The sequence below is a fragment of the Vombatus ursinus genome, unplaced genomic scaffold, assembly GCF_900497805.2.
Source record: "Vombatus ursinus unplaced genomic scaffold, bare-nosed wombat genome assembly UNPS02014825.1, whole genome shotgun sequence".
Lineage (NCBI taxonomy): Eukaryota > Metazoa > Chordata > Mammalia > Diprotodontia > Vombatidae > Vombatus > Vombatus ursinus.
In genome coordinates, this window is record NW_020954603.1 from 9,807,076 (window position 1) to 9,830,108 (window position 23,033).

The 23,033-nt window shown below is 41.1% G+C and overlaps 1 protein-coding gene across 4 annotated transcripts in view; it reads left to right on the plus strand.

Moving 5' to 3' along the window:
* Positions 1 to 23,033, plus strand: part of TGFBR3 (transforming growth factor beta receptor 3) — a 235,195-nt gene that overhangs the window by 122,781 nt on the left and 89,381 nt on the right. For all 4 annotated transcript variants that reach the window (XM_027838021.1, XM_027838022.1, XM_027838020.1 and 1 more), the window contains exon 4: positions 17,355 to 17,492. In XM_027838021.1, the coding sequence (XP_027693822.1) occupies positions 17,355 to 17,492 (138 nt within the window). The remainder of the gene's footprint in view (positions 1 to 17,354; positions 17,493 to 23,033) is intronic.

Sequence of the window (23,033 nt, forward strand, 5' to 3'; positions counted from 1 at the left end):
CCCTCTTAAATGTTGTTGAGCAAGCACTGTAATCGTTGAGTTTTAATAAATGGTTACCTAGTGAACCTGCTATATACTCAGTGTTAATTACATAGGAGCTGATGGTCTATTCGGTTCCTGATCCAGACCTCTCATTTCTTCTCCTCTGCCCTTTGGCCACATCCCTTCTCATTAATTAGCACTTTCCAGGTGAAATTCTAACCATTTTTCTACTTGTTAGTGAACTATCAAGAATGGAAAAGAAGAGAAAACCATAGCTTAGAATAAGAGTTCTTAGCCTGGGGTCTGTGAACTTGAAAAAACATTGATAGTTAAATTTCAGTGAAACTTTAAAATATTAATAACTATATTTTAATAATATTTCAATATTGATAGCTATTTAGATTTTAATACAACTTAAAATATTGATAACTATTTGAATATAACTATATTTCAATATATTTCCATCGATAACTATATTTCAATAAAATATTGATAACTACATTTCAATAATATCAATATCTTGATAAATATATTTCCATTTCTTTTGGAATTTGTATTTTACCTTCTGCATTTAAAAACATTATTCTGATAAGTGGTTCATAGGTTTCATCAGACTTCCAAAAGTGTCTAGGATATCCCCCCCAAAAAAACCAAACCCCCCCAAACCTCGCGTTTGTATAGAGCCAACTATATGCCGGGTACTGTGCTAACAGCTTTACAAATATTATCTCATTTGATCCTTACAGCTATTCAGGGAATTAGGTGCTATTATTATCACCCCCATTTTACAAATAAAGAAACTGAGGCAAACAGGTTAAATGACTTTCCCAGGGTTATACAATTAGTAAATATCTGATACTGGTTTTGAATTCAGGTCTTCCTGACTCCAGGCCTAGTGCTATATCCACTGGGCTACCTCATTGCCCCACCAAAAAAACAAAAATCTGAAAACATTAAGAACTCTTGGCCTAGAGTATAGGGTTGGTTTCTCCATGCTCACTGACCTATTCTTTCCTCTGGTTCTCCACTGTCAAGAGTTATTAAATTGGCTGCATTACCTGTTTGTGATGGCCTGAACGCCATACTCTGTGTCACTTTTTCTGTGAGAATATGGTCAGTCATATGAGAGCAATCTACAAGTCTGTGAAGGCCTGTCCTATGGAAGAGGGGATTAGCTTGGTTTTGTCTGGCCCTAGGGATGGAACCAGGAATGATGGGTGAAGTTGGAAGGAGTTTGATTCCGGCTAATCAGAGCTATCTCAAAGTGTAACGGCGGGTCTCCCCTGGAGAGATGGCGGGTGCCGCCTTCACTGGAGATCTTTCAAGCAGAGGCTACATGCTTGTTGAGCATATTCTAGTAGCGGGGATTCCTTTCATATATGGGTTAGACCCTTGAGGTCCCTTTCAACTTTGGAAATTACATGACTTTGAGAGTTAACCAGAGATGAGTTGACCGCTTGTTGGCTGTGTGGAAGAGGAGAGATTCCTTTCAGGGAGAAGTTGCATTAGTTGGCCTCTCTCCACTCTGAAGTTCTTCCAGTTTTGTGATGCATGCATGGAGCACGACACATGCACATCCACGTTCATACATGCTCTCATACAACCTATGGAGGCAAATCTTATTTAAAGTGATTTTTTTTGTGAAACTGAACTATGCGGGAGCTCCCAGAGTGCCTCTGATGGACTGTCTTCTCAAGAGTCATTGTGGTGTAGTAGATAGAGTGCTGGTCTTGGAGCCAGGAGATCTGGGTTCAAATTCTAACTTTGACACATACTATAGTGTGCTCTGTCGGCAAGTCATTTAACTTCTCGAGGATTTAGGCAGCTCTTTAAGTTATGGAGAAGGTAGCGACCTACATTGATACAGGATATCTCCTCATCTGGGAGTTTCTTATATCAGTAAAATCTCAGGTCCCTAGCCCTATGACCTTTTCATCCTGTGAGGTATAGAACAGCATTAATAAAGTAATTGACAGTTTTCAGTGTCAGTATTACCCAGAACTCGTACCTATGAGGTCACTTTCAGGTTCAAATAAGGCTGTTTCAGAGTATTTTTCATACTGTGCAAGAAATGCAGACTCCTATCATGGAGCCATGAAGATGTCCTTAACGTAGGCACTTCGATTTTTCGCTGAGGATGCTAACAGAGACGTTGATGACCATCTTAGGAATTCATCCATTAAGCCATGTGCCTGACTCTGCTGGTGTGCACTGATAACAGTGCTGGTGTTCCAGCTTCTGTTTGTGTGGGTTTCTGAAGGAAAATTTCACGATGGGGCTTAGTGGAAGTTGATTTGGGGCATGAGAGAACAGGCAAAAGGATAGAGTTCCAAGATAAATATGGCAACTTTCACTGACTTTACTGCGGATTAGAACATTTTTACAGTTTGTTGCCTAAATGAAGGCATTTTAAAAATTTCATGCCTGAAAGAAATTGTGGAAAATTGCAGCAAAAATGTTTCTTTTTTTCCTAAAACAGGCCAAAAGACTCTTCTCGTTGACTTGTTAATGCGCTTTCTTGCTTTTTATTATTTCAAATTTTTATTGGTCTTTTTGCTTTACATCCCCTACCTTTCCCAAAATATTGCTTCCCTCTCCTCGAAACCTATCTTTTAAAACAAAGAAGAAAAAAATTCCACAAAACTCACCAACGTGTTTTAAAAAAAACCCAACTCTTGTTATAAGCATTGTTCCACATCTGTAGTCCCTTCCTTCTGTGAAGAAGCAGGGGTAGATAGCATATTTCTTCTTTGGGGCCAAACTTGATGGTCAGAATTTCATAGCATTTGGTTTTCATCAGCTTTTCCATTGCCAGAGGCATCATGTATGTTGTTTTCCTGGTCCTGATTTATTCAGTTTGTATCAATTTGTTTCTCTCTACTCATCATTTTCATAGTTTCTTCCAGCATAGTAACATTCCATTATATTCATTTACCTCAATTTATTTGTCCATTTCTGCAGTCATTGAGCATGACTTTGTTTCCTGTTGTTTGCAACTCCAAAAGTATACTATAAATACTTATGGCATATATGAAACCTTTTTTTTTTTTTTTTTTGGCATTGACCTCTGAGTATATACCTTATAGCTGGTTCTCTGGGTCAAAGGTATGGACATTTTAGTCACTTTGTTCCCTGCCTCTTTTTTCAAATTACTCCCCTGAATGGAAGCTCCATTGTAGATAAGACGTCTTCAAAACAAAAGTTTTTTTAAGGCATTGTCACTCTGCCTTGTAGGTAGGCAATTTCCCAACTTCATTAGAAAACTAGTACATTATACCTTGGGGGCTATTCATTCTAATGTGTTGTCAGGAATTCATGTTTCCAAGGTTTAGTCTAATGGTCTACGCTTTGGAAAGACCTTAGTGTAACTCACCATGGCGGGCCGATTTTTGGACTTAAATAGGAATATCTTCCATTTTTTCTTAGACCTTCTTACTATCCCCTTGTAATAGACTTAAGAAGTTCGAAGGTTGGCATCATTCACAGTAGTGAGAATGATCCTTCCATCATGAATTTTTCCAAGGCTTCTGGATAGTAAAACCCGTGCTATGGGATGCTACCACCATTGATTTGGAGATTAACGCCCAAGAATGGGTATTTCTTTCCCCTCTGCCTCTGGAATCTGTCAAGCCTAAGTCTGACTGATCAAGCCTCTGGCATTGCCCATCCAGGAGGGATATAGCTCATTTATATAAAATTCGTGTGTTTATTTAACCAGAATTTGCTGTGCTGCAACTTTCACCCTTTGGTCCAAGTTCTGGATCCATATAAAATAATTCTGCTCCTTCTATATGAAGAATTAGTTGGAGGAACCTTGCATAGAGAGACAGTGTGGTTCAATGGAAAGAACACTGGTTCTGGGTTCCAGTTTCATTTTTAGTACTTACTACCTGTGTGACCTTGGGTAATTCACTTCAACTGCTTGGGCCTCAGTTTCCTCATCTGTAAAACTAAGAGTGTGGCCTCTGGGGTCCTTTCCAGTCCTGAATCTGTCAACCTGCTTTTAAGAATCCTGGCTTAAGGAGAGCATTTACATTTTTAAACAACCAAGGTTTAAAGGTAAATCTCTCATTTTTCTATAGAAGAGAATTATATTGCAGATTAACTGGGGATTAGATATCCATTTACCCTCCTTTGAGATGGCTTATTGGCCAGACATCTGTCACCACTGTCGGAGTCGCGGAATTACACAGTAAACCTACGTTACCAGCCTGAGCACTTTCAAGGTAGCGCTCTTGAAATTAGTACTGTTCATGGGCGGTGGTTGCCCTTGACAAATGGCACTCTTGGATTGAGTAACCTAATATCCAAAGGCCTGCAGCAGCCCAAGAGGGAACTTGATGCTTGAGCTGGGCTTTTTTTTTAATTTTAAAAATTAGCTTGTAGTAACAGTTGACATGACTGCCTTCTCTATTTACATGGTACCTATCACCAAAGTACCTCGGTATTTCAACAAGTAATCTCTTCTGCCACCCCTGTAGCACAGATGCGTATATACTTTAATACCAACTAACCCAAGTATAAATGAGGAAAAATGTAAAGATAGAGGCAATCAGATGGTGTAGTAGTTAGAGTGGCAGACTTGAAGGCAGGAAGATCTGAGTTTGAATCTTGCCTCAGACCCTTATTAGTTGTGTGACCCTAGAGAAGTCATTTTATGGCTCAGCCTCAGTTTCCTCAGCTGTAAAATGGGGGTAATGGAAGAACCTTCCTCTCAGGGTTGCTGTGAATATCACATCCAATGGGACAATGTATCTAAAGAGTTTTGCAAACCTTAAAGTACGGTGTAAATGCTATTGTTATAAGTGACAATAATAAAATCGGGCTTATTATCAGGAGTAGACTCTTCTTAGACTTCTCCTCTCTGGCCTCTGGGCCATCCTCTCCTGATTGGTGACTCTTTCCCTGGGACCATCATTTTAGGAATGACCCTGCCAGTGCTTCACTTCACTCACCCCCAGATTCTCCTGAAGTCTTTTTTCCCTCCTCCTCCTCCTCGTCTTTCTCCTTACCCTCCTCCTCTCCCTCCATCTTCATTCACTATTTCCTCTTCTTTCTCCTCCTCTTCTTTACTGAACTCTTTTTCTTATTCTTCCTCCTTCTCCTCCTTTTCCTCCACCTCCTCCATCTCCTTCTTCTCTTCCTCCTCCTTGCCTGATGTATTGCCCCAGGTAGTTAACTACCTTTCCCATAATCCTTTCCAGCCCCCCTCCCAATCTATGTTATCTTCCACCTTTAGAGTATAAGATCTTTGAGGGTAGAAACTGTCTCGTTGGCGCACATTAATAAAGCACTTCATAAATGCTCAATCAACCTCCAACTTCCTATCTATCTTTCTTAGTGCTTAAAGGTTTGAAAAGTGTTATACAGACATTATCTAATATAATGTAAAGTTATGATCCCTATGCAATTATTTTCTTTTCAAACAATTTTTCTCTCTGAAGCAGGGCAAGGCCCTGAACCAGGGTTTTAGAAACAATATTGGAGAGCCTAGAAGAAACGTAGAAAATGTGACCTGAGCCTAAAGGAACTGTAAATGAGAAATTGAAAACACTTACTCAGGTCAACAAGTATATAAATATTTGATTTTTTTAAGTATTTGAGTTTTTTTTTTTTTAGTATTTGACTTTCTTAAATGTACCTAGAGCTTTTTTCAATCCATAATTTAAAAAAAATTCCTTCCTTTCTCCCTCCTACATTTTTCCTTGTCCTTCCTCTCTTTTCTTCCCTTTCCAGTCCAGACCAGTGATCTCTTTCTGGTAGGGAGTCCTTGGGGAGGTGCTACCCCAACTGATACGTATCTACAACTGTTCTGTGGCTTGTAATTTTAAAGAGTCAGCCAGGAGCCTGGAAAACTTAATCATGTTTCCAGGGTCATGTAGACAGTATGTGTCAGAGCCAATACTTGAACCTGGGTCATCTTGACCGAAAGGCTGGCCTTCAAACCACTACCCTACGGTGTCTGATACCTTGTATAAGCTAAACACTTGATAAATATTTGTTGAATTGAACTGAAAAAAAGGTTGTGTGCTTGTGACCTGAAAGAGTAATTATTCCTATGTGTCAGGGGCAGCTAGGTGGCCCAGTGGATAGAGTGCTGGGCCCGGAGTCAGGAAGATCTGAGTTCAAATCCAGCATCAGACACTTATAAGCCTTGGGTCCCAGGGGAAGTCATGGAACCTCTGTCTGCCTTAGTTTTCTCACCTGTAAAATGGGCATAAGGACAGTGCCTACCTCCTAGGATTGTTGTGAGGATCAAATAAAATAGTATTTTTAAAGCATTTTACAAACCCAAAAGCTCCAATTAAGGCTCTTTGTTACTGTTATATTTTAGCCCTGTGAGTAGCTTAGGCCCTGTGAGAAATAACCACAAGGGGCATGTGGGAGGACTGTATTTCTTTTAGAAGATTTTACACAGCTAACTAAGCCTGATGACCCAGGTCACAGTGACAACAACGGCAATGACTAGTATTTTAAGGTTTGCCCAGCCCTGAACAGATGTTATCTCATTTAGTCCTTACAACAACCCTATGAGATAAGTGTTCTTATTATCCCTGTTCCTCAGATGGGGAGACTGAGGTTGAGAGAACATAAATGACTTGCCCAGGTTCCCACAACTTGAGGGTATCTGAGGCAGGATTTGAACTCAGGTCTTCCTGATTCCACAGGCATCACTATGCCCTGCACCATCTAAATGCCACAGAACGGGAGTGGCTTTGTGAAAGTTAAGGCCTGTACTTAGAGTTGCTCCTGATCAACATCAACTCAAACTGAATTTCAATTAATTAAGTCTTATGAAAACAGGAAAACATACATTTATTTTCTATAATATGGTGGTTCAAGAGAGGCAGTGTGACAGTGGATAAAAGCTGTGCTTTAGAGTCAGAAAGTCCTGGGTTCAAGCCTTACCTCTCTCATCTGCTAGGAGTATTGTTGTTGTTCATTCATGTCAGTTGTGTCTGACTCTTTGGGACCCTGTTCGAGGTTTTCTTGGTAGGTATACCGGAGTGGTTTGCTATTTCCTTCTCTAGCTCATTTTACGGATGAGCAAACTGAGGCAAACAGTGACTTGCCCAGGGCCACACAGCTGATAAGTGTCTGAGGAATATAGCCACAGATGAATCAATTATAATCAAATTAACCTTTCTGGTACCCAGGCAACTCCTTTTAAGACTCCAAGTTAAATTAACTTAAGGTTGATCTTCTGATCTGCAATACTGGAGGGAGTTTTCACACTGGAATTTCCCTACTCTGATGAAATCATGGTCTGGATCCCCTGCCCTTCACATTCTCATCCCCCCACCACCCCCAAAATGGTTCTCATGTACAGATACACTTCAGGGAGTTGTCGTTAATGGATAAATAGACCAACTTTGTTGAACTGTGAAAAAAACAGACTTAAGACTTAAAAACAGTGGCAGAATGTTTCTGGGTGAATGTATAAATATTTTACAGACACCAAAACTTTCTTCTTCTCTCTGTCCTCTTTTCACTTAGGAGCAGGCAAACTCAACTTCCAATAAAAAGTTCAACATTTCCTTTCATTTTCAGCCAGTGGTGTTGGCTTGGTTTTATAGTCTGTGACACTCGGAGTAAGTTTTCTAAACCACGACTGTGACTATGTTTCTGACAGAGGAAATGTGGCACGTTCGGAACAAGACTGCAGCTTGGAATGTCCAAAACTCTATCTCATGGTTTTGAACTGAAGAATAGCCCTAGTCTTTTCCCAGTGGGATATTTTGCTGAGAAGTGCTTAGTTTGGTAATTTCTTCTATTAAGGCATAAAGACATTGATGTGCTTAACCTGGTGCATCTTTATGAGACTATTTGATTTTCTCAAAAAGCCTATGCTTTCTTTACCGAGGCACCATTCTAGGCAATGAACATCTTTCCCCTGCCCCCAACACACACAGTTTTGTGTGAGGGAGAAAGAAAGGGGGTGGGGAGGGGAGAAAGAGAGATTCAATGAGAATGATCAACTTGTGAATAGGCAATGTGGATAGAGAGCAGATTTTGAAATCAGGAAGACCTGGGTTCAAGTTCTACCCTTGCTTTCTAGGCAACTCTTTAGGATAAGAAGATGCAGACCAAATGGAAAGAGGTTCCTGAAAGGATTCAGTGAGATAGCATACATATAGTGGTTTGAAAACTTTACATAGAGGGAGTTTCGTTACCCATGAATTTCTTATACTAATGTACTCATAGGTCTATTTCCTCTCCAGAACATAGGCTGTGAGGGAATTTTCCCACTCAGTACAAACAACCAGGCCCATCAAAATGACTTGGAGGGTTTCATAATCAATTCCTTAACAATAACCTCAAATATAAGAGATACACAAACATTCCTGAAGGGAGAATGGCAGTGGTACCAGGGAATACCACTGTATTGTATGCCTATGTGAGGCAGAACAGGGTCTCCCATGAAGCCACCACAGGCAGCAAGATAGCCCAGGAGAGCTCCTTTGCTTTCCGGAAAGAGGAGAGATGCAGTAAAAGGAGAATGCTGAACCTCTCCCCAATAAAGGAGGAGGAAGAGAGAAAGAGAGGTCACAGAAGACTCATGCCTTAAGGCATCATTGACGATATTCATTCTGATCAGCCATTGTGTCCCAAGTTATGGTCATTCTTGCTAAACTCTAAAGGGCTTCACCTAACCTTAATTCTACCTCACACTCCAGATTTCTGGCTTTTAAACTCTGAGGCCAGACAATGTTCTCCTGATTGCCCTCTTGTATTCTTACTAGCTGTGTGACCCTGGGCAAGTCATTTAACCTCTGTCTGCCTCAGATCCTTCAACTCTAAGATGGGAATAATAATGGCACCTATCTCCCAGGGTTGTTGTGAGGATGAAATGAGATAATATTTTTAAAGTGCTTAGAACAGTGCCTGATACATAGTAGGTGCTTAATAAATGCTTGTTTCCTTCCTTTCTTTTTCTTCCTCCTTCTTTCCTTTCTTCCCTCCTTCCTTCCTTCCTTTTTCTTCCTTCCTTCCTTTCTTCCCTCCTTTCTTCCTTCCTTCCTTCTCTCCTTTCTTCCTTCCTTTCTTCCCTCCTTTCTTCCTTCCTTCCTTCCTCCCTCCCTCTCTCATGTCAGTTTTGAGTCAAGGAGGTCCTGCCTTGTTAACAGTCTCAGTCCAATCAACATGACACTTTGGGACCCTGTATAATAGTAGGTAGCAAAGCGCTTTATATGTGCTACCTCATTTAATCTTCATAATAAGGCTGTGAGATAGATGCCATTATTAACCCCATTTTACAGTTGAGGAAACCACAGTGTAGACAAGTTAAGTGACCCAGTAGCCTTCTAGATTGAGCTGAGTGGGAGGGGCCCAAGTTATTATGCCTCTGCACCACTTTCTATTCCTAACCTGGAGAAGGTAGCTTGGTGTCAGCGGTAATTAAGATATTGCCAAGGATGCCTAAACAAGCAGGCACCTAGCAGTCCCTTTTCATTAAAATCAAATTAAGTGACCAGGAACTTCCTAAACAGGCTTCCCTGGGGAATCCGTGAAGGTCAACAAAAGAATGAAGGTGCAGAATTTTCCCAATATTTGTTAATATTTAGATTTGCCATCTGACCTACTGCAATACCCCAAGGACCACTGGGTTTTCCATCTGCCCTCCAGCTGACCCCTTCTCTATGTCCCATCTTCCCTAATTGGAACTTGAATTCCTTGAGAGCAAGAGCTGCCTTGCTTTTCTCCGTTTCCCATTCCATCCCATTCCAATGTGACCACCTCTCTGCTCGCCTCCCATCTTAGTCTACTCTGTCCCCTGTTCCTGGCTGTCAGCATTTCTTTTATAGAATCACTTTATAGAGTCTCTTAAGTTCGAAGGCACCTTAGAGATCGCCTAGTTCAACCCTCATTTTAGAGAAGAGAAAATTGAGACCTACCAAGGGGGAAGTAGCTTGTTCAAGGTCACACAATAAATGACAAGGCTGTGACTTGAAATTTTATTGTCCACATTTTACGAGGAAAACTGAGACCTAGAGACATAAGGGGCTTAACTAAGGCATATTGTTATTAAGTGTCAGAGACCGGATTTGAACTCAGGTCCAACTGATTCTGCGTCTGTCATTCTACCCTATGCCATCCAACTACCTTAACTACTTATTATGTGTCAGACATGCTAACAAAGGAGAAGGTGAAAAAATATTTACTGGGATTGTTTGTCTAGACCAAATTTATCTGGATTTTTCTCTACATTAGACAGACCAAACATTCAGCAAACACCAGCCATTTCAGAAGGAAATAATGGCGTCTTCAAAGGGATATTATCTGATTGGAGCCATTGGAACTCAGCTGACTTCCTAATTAGAGTAAATCAAGTTAAACTTTACTTAGGACTCCCATCAACTCAGGTGCTCCCCTTGCCTTTTCTTGTTTGAATCAGCTCTCAGGTGTGAGGGAGGAGGGGGAGCCACTTTCTGAAACTTAAATGAATTTCTAGGTTTGAAATTGGAACTAATTAGTTTAAAAAAGTAAGAGCTTACCAAGTAGTGTGCTTAAGATTACATTCTAATGGGGGAGACAACACATTGTATATAAAGGATGGGTGGCTGGGAAGGGGCATATAATCTCAAAGAGATAATAATAGATGGATGGATGGATGGATGGATAGATGGATAGATGGATGGATGGATGGATGGATGGATAGACAGAGCATTTAGTAAGTGCTCACTCAGTTTTAGGCATTCCACTAAGCTCTGGGTATACAAATACAAGTAAACAAAATAGTCCTGGACTTCAAAGACTATATATTATAATGGGAAACATCATTGTCTATAGGAGAGAGTGCCTTACACACACACAGAAGATGGTCAGTTCATGTTTAAGTTGAATTGAGTTAAGGGAATTATTCAGCAGATCATAAGGCCATACTCTTTCATTTTCATTCACTTTTCGATTTGTTCGTTCTTGTTTATCCTCCACCATCCCTTGTGCCAGATTTACTGCTAGGGGAATGACTCAGAGAGAAGATTGTTTGGGGGATCCCTTTCTAACATTGAGGAACCACTACAGGGTCTTCAGAGGCTGGGCGCTGTGCTCACTCCCTGTTCTCTACCCAGGTATATGGTTTGGACTGGATTTAGTCTGGTATGGTAGGGGTATTGGTGGCCTAGTGTCTACTGAGAGGAGGCTAAGCTCTGTGTTGTCACACTTTAACTCATTAAACCTATTCCACCTTGGAGAATATTTTACTTCTAGCTTAGATTTATGCTCATACAGGGATTTCTCCAAAAAGGAGAGGAATAGAAAGGTACTCAATGAATCAGGTATGGAGCAGGTAGGTAATTTGTTCCTATGCACAAAAGGGATGCTAAATATAGGATACTCACAAACATCCATTTGACATCAACAAAGATAAAGTAAGACTCATTCGATTAACTTACAACTATTGTTATAATCTGGGAAGACTAACACTTAGCTGATAAAGCGATTGGCAGGACAGCTGTTCACCTCAGCTTTGCATTGTCCAAAGAACTCAGGGCCATGTTTGCTGGTAAAATGGTCGGGCTCGGGTCCATCCGTTTGTTTTATTGCCATCTGTTTCAAGAATGCTAGAGTAGTTGCTGGGGGACGCCTTTCCTGCTACCATCCAGCTCTGAGCAGAGGAGAGTTATAGACCTCTTGAGCTTACAAAGTCACTTCTGAGCATGCGTAGGGCCGTCTCAGGACAGTTACTCCTTTGTCTGGCATCTGTAAAGAACAGACATAAGAGGGCAGCCCCAAAAAACGTCTGTCTAAGCAGCACATGTGCTTTGGATGCTCCACATGCGTGGTTGCATGGAGACTGGGTTGGGTCAGAACAAATAGCCCCCCCCCCCCCCACTCCCTCGGGAAGCAGCTTTAATAGCTCTGAGGATTCCCATCCAGAAAGGAAGAGTAAGGCTGGGGATGGAGGCTTTCTCTTGAACATTCCCTGAGTCATCAGCTCTTGGCTCTAAGACCCTTCAATGTTGAGTCATACGTTGCTGGAAGCAGTTCCAAAGCTTGCACTTCGTTGATGGAAACCAGGTATGGCAACTCCAAGCATGCTCCGCTAGATACCCCTGTAGGCCAAATTAACCTGTCTACACCTTGTTTCAGTTCAATTCAGCTGACATTTATTAAGGCCTCATCACCTCTCACCTTGACTATGTTAACAGACTCCTAATTGTTCCCCTGTCCTCAGATCTTCCCGTCCTCCCTAAGTCATTATCCTCCAGCGGCTCTCCGTTACTTCTTGGACCAATTGTGAACTCCTGTGTTTGCACTGAAAGTCCTCCATCCTTAACCTACCTTTCTCGACTTGTCACTTATTCCTTTCACATATTCACTAGGATCCAGACAGGCTGACCTTCTTACCGTGGTTTTCCTAGATAGCTTTCCATCTCCTATCTTTGTCCCATTGCAGTGGCCATCCTCTAGGCCTGGAATGCCCTTACTTCTTACCTCTTTCTCTAAGAATCTCTATTTCCTTCAAAGCTCAGAGCAAATGCTTGTTGGATAACTGAGTGACTTTCTTATGTGCCAGGCACTGTGCTAAACACTGAGAGCTTTTCATGATCTCTCCAATCGCTAATCTAGTTCACCATCTGTGTCTCTATTTTACCTTACCTTTGCCCTGTTAAAAATAATTATATTTCCTATATCTCTCTATGCATACATTTTGTCTCCCTTGGGATACTTGAAAACAACAGTTGTTTTACTACTGTATTAGTATTCTTAGTAGGTGGTGCAGTGGATAGAGTGCCAGGCCTGGAGTCAGAAAGATCTAAGTTTAAATCCAGCCTCAGACACTTAGTAGCTCTGTGACCCAGGGCAAGTCACTTAACCCTGTTTGCCTCAGTTTCCTCATCTGTAAAATGAGCTGGAGAAGGAAATGGCAAACCACTCCAGGATCTTTGACAAGAAAACCCCCAAATGGGGTCATAAAGAGTTGGACACAATTGAAAAACAAAAACAAAAAAATTCTCAGTGTCTTGCATATAGAAGGCAATTAAAATAGTTAAATACCTACTATGTGCAAAGTTAGAAACACCATAGTGTTACAGATTAAAGGATAACTTGGGAGTCAGTTGAACCTTAGTTCAGGTCTAGCCTCTAATACATATTGACTGTGACCCTGGACAAGTCACCCAACCTCTGTGTCCTGGGCAATTTGTTAAGACTCTAAGCTAAAGAGGAATTACTCATCTACGACAATGGAGTTTCCATACCTAGAAATATCTTTAAATTTTTTTTATCTAGGAGTATCTTCAAATTACAGATCTGGACTAAAATATGTGTTAAGTACTGAGGATACTATAATAAAAATGAATTAGTTCCTGCCCCCAAGGAGTTTCCGTTCTACAGGTGATAAGGAGAGGTAATTCAACATATACATAGATACAATTAAAGTATGAAAACTATACAAGATAATTTCAGGAGAACTAATGTGGCTTTAAAAATATATATTGGATGTTTTCTTCTCTTTAATTTCCAAGCCATAGTATGAATTTTTCTTTGCTAAATGGTTCTTGGGACTTTGCCTGTGCTGAATGTGCCAGAATGACTCTTCTTGGCCAGACGTGGCCACATATTGAATAAGGAAGTTGTTTCCAGGAAAGCAGTGATAGTTGTGACCCTTAGTAACCTTTCCTTGATCATATGTGCCATTTATCAAAATCTCTGAGCCATCTGGAAGATTCCTGAAATTTCACACTTACACATATTTTCTTTTCACTTTAACCCATTTGGATGTTTAAAAATTGTATTAATTTAAGGAATATTTTACTTTTCCCCCCATCTTTATTGATAACTTTTGTTTTTATATGACTTCCTTCTTTCCTCTTGTACCCATTGGACCATCTCTTGTATCAAAAAATAAAAAAGAAATATGGGAATAGGAATATTGAATCAGCCAATAAGCTTTTATTAAGTAACCCCTATGTGCCAGGCACTGATTGGATTAGGGTCTGGACTTGTGATTTCGTTGGTAAGATGAACTTCCTGGGGAGGAAAGTACCTCTCCCAGTAAAAAATCAGCACTTTTTCTTCAACTTAAATTCTTAGAAATTTCCTTAGAGCACTAACTATGACCTTAAGTGACTTGTTCGATTTGCACATAACTAGGATGAATCAGATATTGGACCTGAACCCAGGTCTTACTGGCTCCAAGGCTGGCTCTCTATCCACCATGCTGCCTCTCCAGTTAATGAAATTAACCAATACATTGCCAGAGGTGGAGAGTACAAATAAATGAATGAAAAAATTTATTATGTATTTAATATGTGCCCAGCACTCAGATAGGCACTGGGGATACGCATACAAAATAAGATACTGCCCCTGCTGGGTGGGAAACAACACTTGGAGGGGGAGTGTGGCCAGAGAGGTGTGGGGAGTCCCAGAGATGGTGGGTTGACCGTCCATTGATATGACCCTTCCAGAATCGCCAGTAGAAGTGACTTGATTACTATACCCAGGAGAAGAGGTGTAAGGAGGGGAACGGTGTGGGTGGTCAGGGTAGCAAGGTAGAAGTTAAGATGGCGGATGGCTGGATGTGTTTTGAAGCATGGTTTATGGCCCGGGGCCAGCTAGGTAAGATTGAAATTGGTCAAAAATCAATGTCTCTCAGCTTTGTGGTGGGAGTTCCAAAGCTAAGTGGATGAACTTCCCCAGGGACCAAAGGGGAGTATTTTAAAATAGTATTCTACAGTGTATTTTTCTGGCATTTCTCACATTTTCTCAGGGTCATTTTTTAACAGCAGCTGGTCCTAGTCAATCTTTATTCCAAAACTTAGGAGACAGGAGGCACTCTCTCTGATAAAATTTGGTCTAATGATAATAATAATAGCTAACATTTATAGGGTGTTTTAAAGTGCTTTACAGATATCATTTCTTCCTCACAATAATCCCAGGAGGTAGTTGCTATTATTATCCCTATTTTACAGATGTGGAAACTGAGACTTGACAGAGGTTAAGTGACTTGCCCAGGGTCATACAGCTAGTAAGTGTCAGGCTGGAGTGACCTCAGGTCTTCCTACTTCCAAGTCCATCACTCTGTCTGTTGGACCACCCAGATGCCTTGGTATGATGAGCATGGTAGAGAAGGCCACTAGAAAAATATTTTGATTTGATTCTATGTGAGAATGTACCTTGCTATACAGAAACTTGATATAAAGACATTTGCTATTTCAAATCTCATCAGTCTGGTTTCAAGAATTCTGACCTGAGTTTGAAATTAGAATTAGAATTTTATTATTATTAGAATGTTGTTAATATTATTATTATATTACTGGGCAGCAAGGTGGTGCAGTGGATAGAGTACTGGACCTGGAGTCAGAAAGATATGAGTTTAAATCTGGCCTCAGACACTTACTAGCTGTGTGACCCTGGCAAGTCACTCAACCCTGTTTGCCTCAGTTTCCTCATCTGTAAAATGAGCTGGAGAAGAAAATGGCAAACCACTCCAGTATCTTTGCCCAAAAAACCCCCAGTAGGGTCATGAAGAGTCAGATATGACAAACACAACTGAGCAACAGAAACTATTATTAGATCTAATATATAATATTATTATTAGAATAATGAATAACTCTAACGGTTTGAGACAATCATGCTTCCTCATTGTCTTCATTCATAGCCAGGTATTTTCCAGCAGAAGAATCTCATTGCTCACTTACCGTTACACTTGAAATCTCTGCCTCTTTTGGGATTCAGCATCTTCTACTGGTCACTCTTCAAAGCTGTTGGCTTCCTGGATACCCCAATTCAACAAAACAGTCAATCTCTGCTAGGGTGATACAACAGGTACATAGATAAGTAGATGGAAGGTCATTTGAGGAGACAGAAGGCACTGATAACTACTGGGGGGATTCAGGGAAGGCTGCTCACCTAAGATGGCGCCTGAACTAGCTTTGAAGGAACATAGAAATTCTTAGAAGCAGAGATAAGGAGAGAGAGCTTTTCAGGCATGGGCAAATGCATGGAATCCCATCCCAAGATGGGCTGTATTTTACATTAGCAGCTGTGGGGAGCCGGGGAAGGATTTTGAGCAGGGCAGTGACATAGTCAGACCATACTTTAGGAAGATTGTTTTAGCAGCCTCTCAGTGTTGGGGAGAGATTGGAGAGAAGAGCTTGGAAGCAGTGAAACCAATTAGGAGCAAAGATACTGGAGTGGTTTGCCTTTTCCTTCTCCAGCTCATTTTATAGATGAGTAAACTGAGATAAATTGTGACTTGCCCATAGTTACACAGCTATTAAGTATCTGAGGCCAGATTTGAACTCAGGAGAGGAGTCTTCCTGACTCTAGGCCAAGCACTCTTATCAATTGAGCCACTTAGCAGCCCCTAGAATGGGGGGGTCAGAAAGACCCAGTTTTGCCTTAGATGCTCGCTAGCTTTGTGACTAACTCTGAACCTCTCTTTGCCTCAGTTTCCTCATCTGCGAAATGAGCACAATAATAACCTATCTTTCAGGGTCCCTTTGGGGCTCTAATGGGATAAATTTCATAAAAAGCTTTGGAAACCTTAAAGTGCTACATAAACGTTAGTTATTGTGATATTATTATTTTATCTGGGGTTGTTTTAGATGAGTTTCCACCCACTCACCGACCTATTGGGACAGCTCCACCTCTGAGTGGAGTTGTTTGGATTAGCTCCTGGGAGGGTGGAGATGTTCTCTGGAAGGTGGTGTCTGGATGGTCTGTGCCCCAGGTAGGGGGAGCATATCACTGTTCACAGATGCCTGGTGGCCATTTTCTGAGGCTGGGAATGATTGTTCTTTGGCATTTATGAAAACAGGGCTGAGATTTCCTGCCCAGGCTCATCTATGTTTCTTTCCTGTTTTTCTCAGAGGCCTGGCACAATCCATTTTTTTTTCTTATGTCCTTTGGGCTTTATTTTTTGGGAAAACCCCTTGAAACCAACAATTGGGGAGATGCAAGATGGGGCCGATATTTTTCTGGCTTTCCTGCCTTCTCTTAGTTTTCTTTGGCAAGATGTTGCTTGTTATTGAAGGGGCTGAAGCTTACCTGTGAGGGAGAAAAGGAAGGTTCTCTCCAGAGATCCCCAGGGCCAGTTGTCTTTCACAGTGCCTTCTTCTGTTCTCTGATTTTCAGCTTAGTCATTTGACCTCAGGCTAAGGCAGTTCAGGGAAGACAGCTTTTCTTTGCCTTGGCCCAGTTCTGTATTTGTTCCTTGTCTCTTTTCTACTTGGTTACGGGGCTTAGGGTTAGGCTCACCCACTGATTTGGATGAGGCAATCAGATTTGCAGAATCTGACCTAAGGTATGGGAATGGTCTTCTTAACTATGTTGGATGAAATCAGGGTTGCAGATGCCACCCTGAGGGAGTTTTAATAAAATACCCCGGTTTTAATGTTTCTACTCTTTTTGCTCTTTTGTAGATCACCCTGCACTTGAAACCCATCTCATCAGTGCACATTCATCAGAAATCTATTGTGTTCCTGCTCAACTCCCCTCAGCCCTTGATCTGGAAGTTAAAGACTGAGAGGCTTGCTCCTGGTGTCCCCAGACTTTTCTTTGTAAGTGCTTATTATTACCCACTGAAACTAACAATTGAGTGAAGAAGTGGTATTCCCTACTACCTTAGTGGAGTGAGCACTGGATATGAAGTCTAAGGACCTGTTCAGATCCTAGTTTCTTCCACTTACTACCTGTATATCCTTTGGCAAGTTGTTTACTAGCCCTGGATCTCAGTTTTCTCATTATAAAATGATTGGAGGTCCTTTTCCTGCTCTAAATCTGTGTTTCTGTGACTTAGGCTGGCTTTGGTCTTGGTATCCTTAAGCAAGAGAGGGGCAGTGTGGTACAGGAGGTGGAGAACTGTCCTTGGAACTGGGAAGTTCTAGGTTTGAGTTCCAGTTCTGACATATACTGTCTGCGTGGCCCTGGGCAAGTCTGTGTGGCCCTGGGCAAGTCTTTTATAAACTGAGGCCACTGGAGTCAAACTCACAGTCTACCAAATGCCAGAACCAGATTAGAATGTAATTGGAAAATGTTTAGTAACATAAACAAAAACATAGTACAGTATTTTGAGGGTTGTTAAATCGTTTTCCAGTCCTGCCCAACTCTGTGACCCCATTTGAGGTTTTCTTGGCAGAGATGCTGGTTTGCCATTTCTTTCTCCAATAGTACAAGATAGATAATGTTAATTTGTAGTTTTCTAACAACAACAACAAAAAACTCAGTATACAGGAGCGTAAGGATTGGTTTCTGTTTAACTTTGACACCAGTATTTTAGGCAGAAAAGGTGCTTTGATGGAGCCAAAAATCCACTACTGATGAAATCTCAGGTCCATTCCCTATCCTTGTGCAAGTCTCTTAATATCTCTGGGCCTCTGTCTCCTCATCTGTAAAATGAGGGGCTGAATGAACCAAATAATCCTTGAGGTTTCTTCTGCCCTTAAATCTTTTGTACTTGAGAGGGTGTAAGCTTCTCTTATGAAGCAATTCTACCCCCACCCCTATTTTCCCAAAAAGATATTAGTAGAAAGTCACATTTCTGGTGTACATTCTTGTAAGGTGTTAGGAAGCCTTGCCAGGCCATTGGAGAAAGTACCCATTTGTAGTTTCAGTGAAACTGATGACCAGTAAACCCCAGCAGGCTGAGCCATCAGAAACACTTGTGTGGCCTACACTTTGATTTCAACCCTTGGTCTGCCCCCGTGGCACCAAGAGCATTATAAACATTGTAAATAGCCCCTTGATGTGTGGTCTGAGACCACAAAATAAACATGCACGAGACTATCTTATTTTGTCTATAAGAAGGGCCTTCTTTCTGATAGGAGGATTCCTCCAGCCTTTGCTACGGGCAGCACCCCAGTGAAGTCATTTCTGTTTTGTAGGAACACTGCATCTATGGAGAGAGCCAAACATTACCTACTGTTTGTAAATCACGGCCTCTTCATTTGCCAGCAAGTCCTAGTTTGCTGGTTGTCATGAATTAGACGCGTTGTTTAGATGGGATTTTTGGGGTATGATATCATGTCTGATGATGAGCATGACGGCCGCTTTGCTGTGATAGCTCAGTTTGTCTTTGTAGAGATACATGCTCGTATTGTTAGCTGTTAGGTCCTCAACCTTGAGCCCTAAGCTTTTGAATTTTGGGCCCTCCTAAGTGGGATGGAACATAAGGCATCTGGGACAAGTGGAGGCCTAAGCTCTGAGTATTCCTGCCTTCAGGATGTCCCATAAAAATGCTAGTAGGAGATTGAAAGTAATTCAGAGTATGATTCCCTTCCATGGCTAGATGAACTCTAGTTTTGAAAAATCTCAAAGATTTACCAGTTAAGAAAGCTTTAATTTAAGCCATGGCTAAAAGAATCACCCTTGTAAAACTGTAGGGGTCCAGTAATCATTTAGTGATTAGGATTGCTACTCCTCCTAATTACTGTTGTGTACTCACTCTATGTGGTTGTGAGCCTGATGATCACATGCACACACACACATGCGCACACACACACACACACGTACACACACCCCTTACTTTCCACTGCCTAGGCAATACTCCCCATTATCATGGCCCAGGGAAAATTTATGTTGCAATATGATAAAGTCGGAGCCTGGATCTGTTGGGTTGACCTCTATTTCCATGAAAAGTGTGTTGGCTCAAGAATGTCTGATATCAGCTAAATTTCTGAGTGGCTCATTTTATCTTAACTTTGTAGTTCTGTTGGGAAAATAGGCTTGTATTCTTAATTATAAACAGCCCAATGGTACCCAAATTCTTTTATGCCCTTGTCTAAGGGAGCCATATTAAAAGTAAGGGTCATGTAAATAATAGATTTTCAGAATTGGAAGGGACGTCATTGGTCATCTGGTTTGTGCCCAAGAAAATCTCCATGCCCAATGAATGAGGACTCAGGCAGCTTCTGCTTGAAGGGAGAACCCTCCATCTGCCACCTGTCCGCTTTGGGACAGTTCTCATTGCTAAAACATCATTCCTGACATTGAGCTTAAGTTGGCCTCTTTGTAACTTCTAGGGGTAGTCAGGTGGTGCAGTGGTTAGAGTGCCGGGCCTGGAGTCAGGAAGACTCATTTTTGAGAGTTCAAAGCCAGCCTCAGATACTTACTAGCAGTGTGACCCTGGGCAAGTCACTTAACTCTGTGTGCCTCAGTTTTCTCATCTGTAAAATGAGCTGGAGAAGGAAATAGTAAACCGCTCCAGTATCTTGGCCAAGAAAAACCACAAACAAGGTCATGGAGAGTTGGATATAATAGAAAACAACAAAATGCCCGAGGTTGCACAGGTGGTAAGCATCAGCGGCACAATGTAATTCTAGGTCCCCAGACTCCAAAGTCAGAGTTTTTTTCCATCATGTCTTGCTGCTTTCTAACTTCCTTCTTGGAGCATTTACAAAACTAAACAGTGCTTTCAGTAGAATTTAATTTCTCTGACAATATTTGTTTAATGAAAAAACCCACCGTTTTGTGATAGAGCTATAGGGTGGTGTTGTTTAGTCAGTTAGTCGTGTCCAACTGTTCATGACCCCGTTTGGGGTTTTCTCGGTAAGGATACTGGAGTGGTTTGCCATTTCCTTCTCCAGCTTATTTTACAGATGAGGAAACCAAGGCAATCAGGTTAAATGACTTACCCAGGGTCACAAAGCTAGTAAGTGTCTGAGGCCGAATTTGAACTCAGATCCTCCTGACCTTAGAGTACACTAGCTTTAAAAAAAAAAAAAGCAAAATAAAATAATCCCTGAAAGTTAGAATTTTGTGAGTGCTAACTGCTCACGATTAGTTTCTGAACACCTAGCAAGTGTTGGCCTCAAATGGCAGATAGTCTTGTTACTGGAAATGCAGGGAAATGTCTGGTCAGAAACAGAGGTGGACCGGTCAGGTAGTGAGAATGGGAGCTGTCAGCTGGACAGCCCCAGTGCTACTGTGACAATAGAATAATAAACCAGTATTGGCTGCCGTAGATTATGAATCTTAAACTATTTCTCGTACTGGTCAGGCTTCTTTATTGCAGCGTCTAGATGGTTTGTTGGATAGATGTCTGGACTAGGAGTCAGGAAGATCTGAGTTCAAATTCTGCCTTAGATACTTTTAGCTATATGATCCTTAGCAAGTTTTTCATCTTCTCAAGATCTCTGAGTTGACTGTCACCCCAAATCTATCATCCGGTGATAATGAGTAACAGCCTGATATCTATTCTTGTCTCTGGGTTCTTGCATAGGGTGATGGCCAGAGGGATGTGACCTTGTCATGTGTTATGAAGGGAAGGGGAATAAGCATTTCTATTGTGCCTGTTATGTGCCAAGAACGGTGCTGAGAGCTTTTTGTCGTCTCACAACAACTGTGGGAGGTAGGTGCGGTTAAGGAAATTGAGGAAAACAGAGGTTAAATGACTTGCCCAGGGTCACACAGTTAGGATGTGTCCTGAGGCTGAATTTGAACTCAGGTCTTCTTGGCTCCACACCCTGTGCTGTATTCATGGAGTCACCTAGCTGCCCCAGTGTACGCCTAGCATACTTTAAATTGACGTAGAAATTAGAGCCAATAAGCTTTTTTATTTAAAATGATAATTGAGGAAATCAGGAGACCATTGAGTTTATTTTTTTCTTTTTTTAATAGTAGTTTATTTTCCCCCATCACATATCAAGACAACTTTTAGCATTCATTTTTGTAAGATTTTGAGTTCCAAACTTTTCTCCCTCCCCTCCCCCTTTTGAAAATGGTAGGCAATTTGGCATAGGTTATACATGTGCTAGCATGTCATATTTCCGTATTAATCACATTTGTGAAAGAAGAAACAGATCAAAAGGAGAAAAGACATGAGAAATTATAAAGGAAGTGACAAAAATATGCTTTGTTCTGCATTCAGAGTCCATAAGTTCTTTATCTGGATTTGGACAGCATTTTCCTTCCTGAGTCCTTTGTAATTGTCTTGGATCATTGTGTTGCTGAGAAGAGCTGAGTCATTCATAGTTGATTATCATACAATGTTGCTCATACTGTGTACAATATTTTCCTGGTTCTGCTCATTTCACTTTGCATCAGTTCATGCAAGTCTTTTCAGGTTTTTCTGAAATCTGCCTATTCATCATTTCTTGTTGCACAAATAGTATTTCATTACATTCATATATCACAGCTTGTTCAGCCATTCTCCAATTGATGAACATCCCCTCTATGTCTGATATTTTGCTACCACGAAAAGGGCTGCTATAAATATTTTTGCACATGTGGGTCCTTTTCCCTTTTTCAGAGATCGTTAAGTTTAGATCTAGAAGGAATAGTAGAGGCCTGTCCTCTAGTCCAGACATTTTATAGATGAGCAAACGGTGGCCAGCTTGTTCAAAGTCACCAGAGTTCTTTTTCCAAATCAGTTTCTATGGAACACAGTGAAGAACATAGCAGTAAATGATGTTTGTTATATTTTACCATTGGTTATTTCCTATTAATCTTTAGTGTGTATGGTTTACATGATGCTGAGAGATCTCCCTTTGACTAAATCTCTATTATTTGAGAAGGGTTTGGTCCATGCCCCTGTCATCATGGGATTCGATTCATAGCAACTTTCACACCCATTTCTTTGAAATTCTTTGGAGGACAATAATCATGTTATTATCATAGTCATGATTGTATTTCAGCATATCAAGAATCTGTCATTTTTTGGTGTGGGGACTCCTGCCACTGTCCACTGATGTGATGCTGTCCCTCTGTTCCCTGCTTAATTCAGTACATATTCCTTGAACGTTCTGGCTGAAAAATTCTTTACTCTTTGCTAACCTGGTGTTGACTTCTCTGAACCTACCTACCTAGACACATAGTCCATCATTGGACCTTGCAAGACTTGTAAGTGACAATCTACGAGTAGATCATCAATTTAGATCTGGAAGGAACCTTAGACAACATCCAGTCCAACCTATTTGTTTGATAGAAGAGGAAACTGAGGCCCAAGGAGGTTAGTTAACTTGACCATGGTCACACACAGGTATCGCAGCATTTGAACTTACATCCCCTGTCTCCAAATACAGTCCTTGTTCCATGGAACCACCATAAAGGAGTCATTGTGAACAGAACGGGGCTTTAAATTCTAAGACAGCTTATGTCTATAT